Genomic DNA, 12,513 nt, shown 5'->3' on the forward strand with positions numbered 1-12,513 from the left:
AGGTGCCAATCTCAATTTATCCTGAACATAATCCAAACCCAGTTCCATATGAATAGAAAAAGTTGGTGAAGATTGGGGGAGGCACAAAAGGGAACGTAAAAATCTATTCTCCGCCAGCTGATTTTTGTCCAAGCGTACATAACCCCATAAAGGTGCGCACAAGACAAGACACAATCAATACATTTAAGTGTGAAAACATATCAAAGTAATACTTTCTTGATATAGATGCTGACTTTCTCCTCCTGATCATAGCATGCATACTTAAGATCAATTCTGTCCACCGTTTTAACTTACCTGAAGGGCCCTGGTTTTCACAGCAATAACTGCATTTAGAGGAATGAGTAAAACCATTACAGCAACACCAGCCAGGACTGAAGCGTCTAAAGTCTGGACAGAAATGTTTTCAACGTGTTAGGCGTTTGTAGATTTACATTTATACATTGAATTAAACTGGAAAACGAATAAGGCTCATATACTCCTAAAAATGTTTTATAGCACTAATTCCAAGGATGCATATCACATAGAGTTCTGGAAGTCCAATTGAAAATAGAATTTAGAAACTTTGGGCATAGGAGAGCCTTTGAAGCACATGCTGAATTCTTTACATACCAATAAATGTTTGTATACTACATTTTTTACCAGTGCTTGGACAGTCAATAGAAATGTTATATATGTAAAGTCAGATACGAGCAAGAGCTAGATTACTTGAATGTAATTCTTACATTTGGCTATTAGAGGAATCGTCAATTAAATGTTTACTATCACCTGTCTATCTATGTAATTCATAATTGTAAATCAGTGTATATCAAATCAATGTAACCTGGAACAGGAATGAATTACTATGCAACCTTCAACATCAACCTAGTAATCCCTGCTCCAAAGTGAGGAACATATACAGTTGACTATGAAGCATGGAAAAGCATATATAAAATAAAGTAATTAAAACACGAGAAATGTGGGCATTGTGAAAACTGGAATGCTTAAAGATGTAGAAAGTGAAAACTCTCCATTGACAGGCTTAGGTGATAAATGGAAAAAAATTGCATCAGAAATCCACGCAGAGAATGACAATTGTAAATTGTGCAAAGGAGGGAAAACTATACCCCTCCAGAAACCTCTAACACTTACAAAAAAAAGGAGAAATAATGTTCAGTTTATGTCAAGGAAATAGCTGTGTAGATAGGCAAGATGCTTGGAGAGTATCTCAGATACTTACATTAATGTTCTTAATAATGATCTAATGCAATGTTTGACTCAGGAATTGAATGTATGAGGACCATATCAAATCGGGGGTGGAGAAACTGTAGTCCAAAATGCTATTTGATGAGTCTATGCCAAAGTAGAAATTGCCAAGAATTAAAGGAATAAGGGTGGAATATAAAGCATATTTGGTCACTACTTTCCAAGAAGGAACTCATATTAGATGGTGTTGCATTGTGGAGCGGTGGCGGGTCCGAGATTGAAATGGTAATTTTCACCCACAACAGGGTCACGTGAAGGTGAATGTAAAGGAGGGGTGATTGTTGAATGCAACAGCTAAACCCCCACATCTGCTTTCAGAGCAGTCCTCTTGAAAGACAGGGGAGCTTTAGGTTGACATATCTGTGAAAACTAGCTCAGGGTGAAGAGGAAGCAGCATTTGGAGGAGGAGAAGTAGGTACAGGCTCAGTGAAAAAACCCAAAGGCATTATCATTAAAAGTAAGGGGTAGGTTGTTTTTCAGAGGGCATCTCTAAGATGCCCTCTGTGTGCATTTTTCTTTAAATCCCACACTGGCATCAGTGTTGGTTTAATGTGCTGAGAAGTTTGATTCCAAACTTCTCAGTTTTCAGTGCAGCAATGATGGTACTGTTGAGTTGGTAGTGACAAACTCCCAGCACCGTATACTCTTAATGGCAGCACTGCACTTACAATGTCTAAGAATTGACTCAGACACTGTATGGTTACAGGGCTCATGCACCTGTGCCTTCACCGCTGGTATAGTGCACCGAGCTAGAGGGGTGACTGATCTATGCGAGGGCTGTGGATTGTAGGCATGGAATGCAGGGATGTGTTCCATGTCAGCTCTTCACTTTGTTCTGTATTAAAACCCGCAGCCTACAAAGGCAGTATGTGAGTGTAAAGGTACAGGGCCTCTAAGGGTGGCACAATAAGTGCTGCAGCCCTTAGAGGCCTTCCCTGGTCACAGTGCCCTGGGTATTTGTGGTACCATTTACCAGGGGCTGACCTGTGGCCAGAGAGTACCGATTGGGGTTGGTCTTCAATGCAGTTTTAGGGAAAGAACATAGGCCCTGGGTACCTGATTGGCAGGAGTCCAGGACACACTCAGTCAAAGTACATCAGCAGTTCAGCAAAAAGTGGGGGCAACCATGCAGAAAGTACCAGAAAACTCCTGATCCACCCACCCTATTTACCACTGGATATGAGTCACTAGGCTGTTAGATCACAATGGCTGTCATCCTGTCTTCTTAAATTATGGCAGCTGTCACACACTTTCCCTACCTTACCTGGGAATGCTATGAAAATCATAGTGGGCAGAGTAGGAACATAGGAAAATACAGAATATCACAGAACACAGGTAGAAAAGTCAGAGTCACTGATTATTTGTTGTTTCAAGGAAAAAGCTCCTGTTTGTCAGTTTTATTCTTACAAACAAAGAACTTTGCTTAAAGAGCATAAAAAACGCAGTTCCTGGTTGGCAATGTCCAGTGCCTTAAGAGGAGCCATTGCACGAGAGGCTCTACTCAACACAAAGGTATTCTCACCTGCCTGGTGGTGATCTATAGATTTAGTTAGTAGTAGTTTGCCGGGTGGAGAGAAGAAACCAAGCTTCCAGTCACCCCGCTGGCTGGCTGGCTGCCTTCAAGGTTTAAATGTCCCCTTAATGTCTAGTATGGTGCATTTGTAAGAAGGTGGGAAAGGGTGGGGTACATAGGAAATGGAAGCCTGGACACTTACAACACAAAGGACAGGAAGGCATGCTTGTATGAGATGGAGCAAGGCTAGTAATATTGGTCCTAGGAGGGCAAAGTGGAATTGCTGCTTTGTGCTTGGGTTTTAACTGCTATGGGCAGTTTGGTGTGCCATGGCTGTGTGTGTGGTAATTCAGTGCGGGATGAAGATGCTGGTAAGTGCCTGAGGAGTCTATGTCTTCCAGTTTAGTCGACTAAATCTCGATGTAAGAGGGTACTGTGGCTGCTGGTCAGATTGCGTCGATATTCTGATTGGAGAATCCAGGCTCAGACTGCATGGAAAAGAAGGGCAGGTGTTGGTGAGAGCATTTCATAGATCAACCAAAGGTGCAGGCCAGTAGGATCTTGGATGTGAATTCTTGTCTCACACTGAAGAAAGCTAATCCCACTCCAGAACATGTAACTGCCTTAATTGCACATGTGGTTTCAATTTGAGATTCAGAAAAGGTGGCTAAGCAGGTACAGCCTGATGCAGGTGTCGCACAATTGCAACAGTGTCGACCCTGCTGCGTTTGAAAGGGTCACGATAATATCCAACTCATTCACAACACTGCGGCTAGACTAAAGGTAAACATGGCAATATTACAGCCTTCTGTAGCGTAACATGCACAGCTGTCAATTAGGAAGCAGATACATTTCAATCCAATGATGGCTGTATTTAAGGCACCAGCTGGAAATGCTACTAGTTCTATGGCACCCAAGTTTAAATACTAAATTCCTCTTACCTTTTATCCACTCACAAAAACTGATCCTTTCTCCTCGACACAACGATGACTATAAGGGGCAATAGAACATTCTCTAGGATGGGAGGGTGGCAAGGTGTGGAACAATATAAAATCCTGCTTTTTTGTATTGTAGGTGCCTTCTTAGAGCCATGAAGTTTTGGCAACAAACCCTTTATGAATACAGTCTAACAAATAACAATACATAAACATTAATTACTTTAACAGCCTGATTGAATGAGGAGATTTAATAGCATAATCTACAACGTTTTCAAAGGTACTGCGTATAAGAACTTCTACAAAATATATGGTATATATTTCTAAATTATATTTTGAATATATCAGATGAAACAGTGAACAAATAACTTTAGAAACATCGTACTGACCTGCCAGAGAAAGTATAAGGCTAAGCAGATCTGAAGTGGAGCAGACCAGAGCATATTAAGGAATGTAGTTAAATCCATGAACCTCTGGGCATCCACTGACATTAGGTTGACCACTTCACCCACAGTAGAGGAACGTTTCGCTGAGTTTGTGATCACCAGTGCCTGCAAGTTGAAATCAGGAAATCGTTTAAATCCACGTACACCATTATATTTCACTAGCACACATATGTGAGTATTAAACTTCTAAAATACGTACATCGAATATTGAAAAATAATCAAAACAGCAATATGTTTCGAGTAACAAGTCAAATTGAAAAAATACATTTCTGCAGTCAAATGGATATTGACGGGACTTCGCATAACACGTGTGGACTATTCGGACAAACATGGCAAACTTAAATCAATATCGCTGTCAATTGGTACAGATTACAAAGCCTCCCTTTCCTGCTTCCTACGGTTTTCATTTTAATTTCTAAAGGTAATTCCTTCTCCAAACACAAGGTGGCAGGAGAATGCAATGAATATTATTCCATGACAACTCAATACTGCCGCGAATAGAACGAAACCTGCGTTTTAGAGTTTAAAGAGAGGTTTAAATGTTTATAACAGAGCATCGAAAGCACACCCTGGTAATACCAAGTAGGCCTCAGTGCAAATATACTGACTTAAACAAGCTATGGCAATATATCTGGCTAATTAATGAATATGTCATTTTGTCATTGATAGGGTTAGGTATACAATAAATCACCATACATGCACTCTGTCACTCACGTTTATACTCATGCATCCCACTGACTCATTCTTGCTTTCCCCCGCAGACAAAGCTGCAATTAAACAAACACAAACTCAACAACACATGCAAAATACGTTAAAACAATAAAAGTAGAAAAAGGAAAACATGCTGTCGCATAAATATGGCAGACATATCCTTGCAATAACAAAACTAAACATAGCAGCGGGTGTTCATATTTCAAATGCATTGTATATGGTCTGTTTTTCTTTTAAAGTCTAATCATGGGCACCACATTTAAAACCAACGCTTTGGCCATCTGGGAATGGTAAAACATTGATATAGGTCACAACATTCCATAATGGACTTCTGGTTTAGAAGAAGTGGCCACATCAGAAGCAGCATGTTTCATATTAATAAACAGCAAGCAAGCAGGCTGTTACAACTGCCTAGAGAGCTGTTGCACCCTCTTAAGAAACACTGAAATAAATGGAGAAGCAAAGAAATGAAAGGGAACAACAAAACAACAACAAAACCAACTATGAAACTGAAGCTCACAAATTTTCAGATGGATGTACACGTGATCAGAAAATGCCATTATTCACAAGGCTGATGTGGACTTAACCATTACCCCATGCAGTTCGCTATCATAGATGGATGCACAGTGTAAATTACACTCAGACAGACCAATGGCAGAAACGAGAGGGCTTCCATTACCTCTATATATCTATATGGATATTTATGTATTTACATATGGATGCATGTATTATTAAATAATTTAGTGTTACAAAATCCTTCCAAGTAGCTAAAATGAGATTCCAGCAAGAGTTATTAGAGTTCAAATCTTTTCTAGGGTTTATCAGAGGCAGTAACCAACACTAAAGTCATTCCGTATGAAGGTAATCTGTGACAATTCATGTAACAAAATACCTATATGATGACAGCAAAATAACAATTCGCCCTTAAATGCCTATTGACATTAACATATGGTTTTAACAATTAATATGTCAGGCCTACAGCCTTTATCTTAACTTTTCATAAAAACAATCAGGCATGCAGCCTTTTTAATTATTTGCCACTGTCACCAAAACCAACTCAAGCCCATTGTACTGAATGCAAGCTTTCTACAAGGCAACCATCCGGTATACAGTCATAAAAGTACAAAGGTGTACAAAATTACTCTTCGCAAAGCAAAATAGTATATCTCCTAAGAGACTCTAACAAGGAGTATTGTAGTGCATTGTGTAGGGAAGTGCCCCTTTGTGCATGGTAGCCCCCCACTTTTTGCCTAATGTTGATGTACTGTGACTGAGTGTGCCCTGCCAACCAGGTACCCTGGGCCTATGATCTTTCCCTCAACTGTACCGTTGCAAGAGCCAATTGGCAACTTGATGACAACCTGTGGGCCCCTTGTAAAAGGTACCAAGGGCACTGTGACCCGGAAGGCCTCATGGTGCTGCAGCACTTATTGTGCAACCATTAGAGGCACTGTGCCATTACATACACACACTGCCCTTGCAGGCTGTGTGTCGACATGGCACACATCCCTGTGTGGCATGCCTACAATCCACTAGCCCTGGCATAGATAAGTAACCCCTTTAGCTGGGTGCCCTATACCAGTAGTGAGGGTACATGTGCATGAGCCCTGTACCCCTACAGGGTCTAAGTCAATTCTTAGACATTGTAAGTGCAGTGATGCCATAAAGAGTATATGGTCTAGAATTTGTTATTTTGAACCTCACCGCTCAATAATAGCTGCACTGAAAACTGAGAAGTTTGGTATCAAACTTCTCAGCCTATTAAACCCACACTGATGCCAGTGTGGGATTTAATGAAAAATGCATTCAGAGGGCCTCTTAGAGATACCCCCTGCAAAACCACCTAAGACTAGTGTCCTGGCTGAGTGTCTCCTCACCAGCTGCCACCACCAGACATATCTCTGGACCCCTGGCTCTAGAGCGTGACTCTCTCAGCGTCCTAAAACTGAGCACATCCTGGGATGAGGTGCCAAGCCTTCCCCCGACCCCCCAGGAGGGGCAGGGTCCACGAAGGGAAAGCTTCAAAGGCTTGCCGCCTTTGTGAGCTACCCCACCCATTTGGTGCTCCCAGCAACTGGCCTCCACCGGTTTTGACCCCCACTATGGCCGATAGAATCAGCTGGAAAACCAAGTTACGAGAAGAGGAGTGCCCAACTTTGCCGGAGGTGATGTGAAGCACAACTCTCAGCCCCCACCATCTTGCAGATGGAGTGACCCAGAAAACCAGAGTGAGGCTTATACCACCCTCCCACTGGAGGGTTCTATAATAGGGGGTGTACCCAACCCAAGGAATGGACCCATTTGCCTGGACCTTTACCTACCTGTTACTCCCCTAAATTTAGTATTTATGGGCAACCTTGATCCTTGCTTCCTTAGACAAGAAGAAACAAGAAGAAGAAAGACCGAAAAGCCGTGCTGAAGTAGAAGAAGAGGACGCCAACTGACTTGGCCCCAGCCCCATCAGCCTGACCCGACCTCGATAGATGACAAGTAAATCCCGGTGTGTCCTGCAACCAGCAGCCCCAAGAACCCAACCTGCCCTGCCTTCCCTACCTAGACTTTGTCTCCCATGAGCACTGGATTTGCACACCAGTGGCACAGGCCAAATCCGCAAGTCTGACCACTCTGCACCGACCCCTACGGCCCGAGTTTGAGTGGCCCAACACCACAAGGTGGTCTCCCCAGCGATCCTGACCTTGGATCTGATGATCTGTGACCTGCCTCAAGTTTCCAACTGACGCCTTCATCCCCTTTCTGGAGAATACACCGACCGCGATTGGAGCTGGTAATAAAAAAAAAGTATGTCAAAAGACACCCCTGCACCCAACATACCACGACCTTGGGAGGCCCAATTGATGGAGTCCCAGCATCCACAGGCATCCCCAATTAACCTCTGAATAGGTGGTCACCTCAAAAAGATCTGCGTCCTGAGCCTTTCAGTGTTTGTTGCTAGAGAATCCCCATTGACACCAACAGGGCACCCAACACCAATACAGCACCCTGCACCCGATGACCCTGTGCCGCTGTGGGTCCACCTTGTGTGCTAAATCGGATGTGGAGTTTGTAATGACAAACTCCCAGCACCATATACTCTTAATGGCAGCACTGCGCTCACAATGTCTAAGAATAGACGTAGAGGCTGCAGGGGTACAGGGCTCATGCACCTGTACCCCCACCACTGGTATAGTGCACCCAGCTAAGGGGTGACTGACCTATGCCAGGGCAGTATATTAAGGAATCAAACACCAGCATTTACGAAGGACTAAGTCACAGGCCATGAAAAATATGGCTGGGGCTCCTCCTCCATACTCTACCTGCAACAGATCGCCAAAGCAGCGCTTGCGCTTGCGCTCAGACTCGACCTAAAAAAAGAAATGTTTTTTTGTAATAGTAAAATTGTGGGAATGGCTTGAATGACTCATTATGATTTTGTTTCAAAATCTGTTTTTCTGACATTGTATCACCTGCAAGATAATGATTGTAGTATTGATCTGTGTCCAATTAACAGGGGGCACTTGAGCCCTCTAAACATTCATTGTGAGTAGAGATCATTCCGATGCCAACATTGGCTTACACAAGAATGCCAGTTACTCTACGGTTTGATTAACATCAAATACTGTATTTGTAGTGATAGTGACTTATTTTTCCTATCACTGAAACTAGTTCGTCTGTGCTGAGTGACACCTGCTCGCAATTTATCTCTTGGCCACTATCAGCATCTGCTTACATATTTGTGGCAGATTCAAATATTTAAATTCTAAGATCACAGAAGCCTTGTTGCTTTTGCTCGTGTAATAAGTTGGTATTTTTTGACAAGCACCATTGAACAATCGCTCACTTAACATTTGGAGTTAAATCTATATATTTTTTATGTAAAGCCAAGGTATGGCTATGATTATATGCGATAATAGATAAAGGACTGGTGAAGATGGTTCTGATGACTCTTTCTTTCAAACTTCTTTCCTTATTTATTTGACATTGGGTATCTCAACTTGATGAATTCTTCTCTTAGTGAAAAATTGCTCATTCACATTTGTTTTTGCCCAGTGTCTTTTCTATATGTATCTTTCTTGCAATAGGAACTGTACAACCTCACCTTAATCCTTCCTTTTTGTGTGCATTTGTTTCCTTTCCCGGCGTCCTCAGGGTTGGGGGGAATCTTGCCTTTCTGTTTCTATGCCTTCCTCAAAGTCTGAGTTGCCTGTGAGACACCTTTCCTACCTATGCTATTCAATGGCTTCAGGTTTCTAGGACTACACGCTCTACTCTGTTCCGTATCTCTTTTTATAGTTGTCCCTTCAAGACTGTTGCACTGTCTCCCTTTATGTATCATGTCAGAGATAGAAAACAGAGTGTCACTACCTTTTTAAAGAACATATGCTTTTTTATACTATTAAGTAATAATTGTTATAATTACTGATATTTTATGAAGTTAGGGGCATATTATCAAGGGGGTTTATCTCCGCTTTTTTGGCTTTAAAAGCCAAGAAAGCGGAGATAAAATTATCTCCCTATTACCAAGCTGTCGCTAACACCAGTTAGCGACAGCTAGTAGGAGATAGCGACCATCTTGGGCCCCACTTTGCATGTCAGTGATATTTATCACTAATGAGATGCAAAGTGGGCGTGCCAAGATGTTAGAGACTGAAAACAGTCGCTAACATCGCTATCTCCTATTACCAACTTTTGGAGATATTCGCGCTAAGCGGGAATATCTCCAAAAGCTAACACCTGCCCTGAGCAGTTCTTAGCCATGTTATCCAATGGGAGGTGGATAACATGGCTAAGAGCATTTGCTCGATAATGCATGAATATCGCTGACTTCTCAGCGATATTCATGCATTTCGGCCGTTTTTTATCGCATTTGCGATAAACCTTGTTAATAGCAAGGTTTATCTGCGATAAAATTCGCCGATGTGCGGCGATAATTTTTGTCTCTAAACAAGTTAGAGACAAAAATTATCGCTAGTTGTTGGTAATATGCCCCTTAGTTTTTTTTCAGCCAGATAGAGGATTCCGTCCTGGGTTTGGTATATGCTTTACCAAAACAATAACATAGTTTAATATTTCTCCAAAATAGAGACTCACCAGCCTGGTTTGAAAAGTGGTAAGTGTGTTCTCCACATAAAGTTACATCAATTTTCGAGATTAATATCCATTTTTTCGATCATAGTATGGAGGACAAAGACATTTTGTTTACAGTGAGGTTTCTTTTATTTTTGTTCATAGAGCAAAGGACAGCCGACACGTGTTTCGCCCCCTCTTGGCGATTTGCGCCGGGGCTTTCTCAAGGCTGTTGAAGAGGATAAAAGAGAGTGTTGTTTAGATTGTGTGATCTAAAAGCAGTTGACCCCAAGGAGAACAGAAATAACACCTAGTGTGAGGAAATAGTTAGAGGTAATTCTGTGTTAAAATGGCAAGAGAAGGCTAGTATTCGTGCTCAAAGAGAGGTGATAATTCTTGAATCAGGTGCAGTGATGTGGAGAATTCCAGAGCCACGCAGAGCAGAATTGAAAAAGGAAGCAAAATACTTGTTTTTAGAGATATTTTTAGTAAGACTGCAAGGTCTAGTGAGCGTGAGAGAGAATTCCACGAAATTCAGTTTTCTCAGTCAGAAAAAAGATCCCAAAATGCCAAAAGAAAAGGAAAAGATGAAGTGAGTGGACAACGATACAATGTGATAAAATAGAATACAGTCATAATACCTAGGTTGATTAAGTCACGTAGACAATCTTCGTATCCAAATATTTACAATGTCCCAAATACAAAAATATAATTCTTCAAAGGTAAAACATTTTCTGTGAATTCAGACAGAAACATTCCATAAGTACGATTATATTGTCACTCAGAGTTTTATATATTATGTTTAAATAATACATTGTGATAAGTACAAGCAAACCTACACAATATAAAAACCATCTGTCTATATATAAAAAGGTTTTTTCAACGTGAAATAACCAGGTTCGTGATTTCTTTGTATGGGGTTTAACTAGCCCATTGGCGGTAGTACATTGGCGGTAGTACATGTTATTTAATTTTAACAATGCTATTTTGCCTACATCATAGGGACTGCCATCCAAAAGGATCATTTGTTGGCAGTTAGGGCGAAGTGGTGATGGTCCTGGTGGCTTTATAACATATTTTTAGCAAGGTCATAGGTTACCTCTATTAAGGAGAATTTGCTTAGTTTTTATGTTCAACAAACACATAATCAGAAATATTAGCCGATCTATACATCTTCAATGCACGTTTTTCACACCTTGTATAGCATTATTTAAAAACGGAATAGCATTCCTGTATTCTGTTAATTTAACAAGACGGGCATTCTTTGCATAGCGGTACAGATGTTACGTTGCCGTTCGTCATGTTAAGGTTATATAGGAAGAGCAAGGGGCGTGAGCAATATAATGGGCTGGTATACGCGCGAAAACACGGAACAGCGTGCAACAGTAAAAAGCCAAATATTCATGTCAAGGATTGGAAATGGCATGTAATTGGTATATATCCTAATTACGGACGTTTCCGTCCATAAGGGAGGGGGATGATGTACATCCGTAGTTTGAAAACCGCATAAGGCGGTTTAGGCGGCATGCAAGAGAGACAAGTCAAGATTTGGAAATGGCATGTAGTTGGTATATATCCTAATTACGGACGCTTCCGTCCATAAGGGAGGGGGGTGGTGTACATCCGTAGTTTGAAAACCACATAAAGCGGTTTAGGCTGCATGCACGAGAGACTTACTTGTTGGACTGATGCCCCCGATCCTAAAGTCCTTTCGACATGGTGGTCTCTTGGGTTGAATCCCCGCGCTACTCACTTTCGCGGGAACCCGGTAATTAAAGGAAATGACCCGGAAGTGGTAGCCGGCATTTTCGAGTGTTTGTTTATTTTTCTTTATTTATCGCGGTTCGAGGGGCCAAATACGCATGCAAGGTTTTCCGTGATATTTTTAAGTATTTAACAGTAATACCATGTAAGCGAAAAAAGAAAAGAAATAAAATTATTTAGTTACGGGATTTGTTCAGGATGGTGTCCCGATCGGCTCAGTAAAACAGGCGCCATTTATAAGAGGTGATAGACGTGTAAGTCTCTGCTAAGCAGAATGTCAGATTTTAACAATTTGTGTAATATAAGCGGGTAACGTGTGTTTACCCATATGTCTATGTCCCGATCGGCTCAATAGGGTGAGCGCCATTTAAAAGGCATTGGTGTCTGCTAAACAGAGTGTCAAGTTTTGACAGCTTATGTAATATAAGTGGATGGCGTATGTTCACCCATATGTCTGATACTCATTTAAAGCACAAAAGAAATAATAATAAAAAATAATTTGTTCTAAATGCTTTCAGTTTCACGATTACATTCCCACCATCTGTCAAATGGTAGTTATGGCTTAGCCTCAAGGCATGCAGAAACAGGAATATGAACACATATTTTTTGGGCGCATAAGATTGCGTCAGGCATTCAAAAGTTAAAATATGGACACACATTTTTTTGAGCACATGGAAATTGCATCAGGCTAGGTCCACATCTAATGATCGTTTTAAAAGAATGGTTTAAGCTATTTATCATTTTGTAACAACCTTAATATCACATTACTGTGTTACCATTCTCACAAAAGAGCTGAAATAGAATTGAATCAGGAAAGTAATCAAACTTTACCTTGGTT

General features: G+C 41.2%; 1 protein-coding gene across 1 annotated transcript in view; it reads right to left on the reverse strand.

The window, feature by feature from the left end:
• Positions 1-12,513, reverse strand: part of ABCC3 (ATP binding cassette subfamily C member 3) — a 624,389-nt gene that overhangs the window by 238,294 nt on the left and 373,582 nt on the right. Inside the window, exons 10-11 of the mRNA XM_086930544.1 lie at positions 4,080-4,241; positions 295-387 (exon numbers count right to left, since the gene is read on the reverse strand). Coding sequence (XP_086786670.1) covers positions 295-387; positions 4,080-4,241 — 255 coding nt within the window. The remainder of the gene's footprint in view (positions 1-294; positions 388-4,079; positions 4,242-12,513) is intronic.

Source organism: Lissotriton vulgaris, chromosome 7 (assembly GCF_964263255.1).
Source record: "Lissotriton vulgaris chromosome 7, aLisVul1.2, whole genome shotgun sequence".
Lineage (NCBI taxonomy): Eukaryota > Metazoa > Chordata > Amphibia > Caudata > Salamandridae > Lissotriton > Lissotriton vulgaris.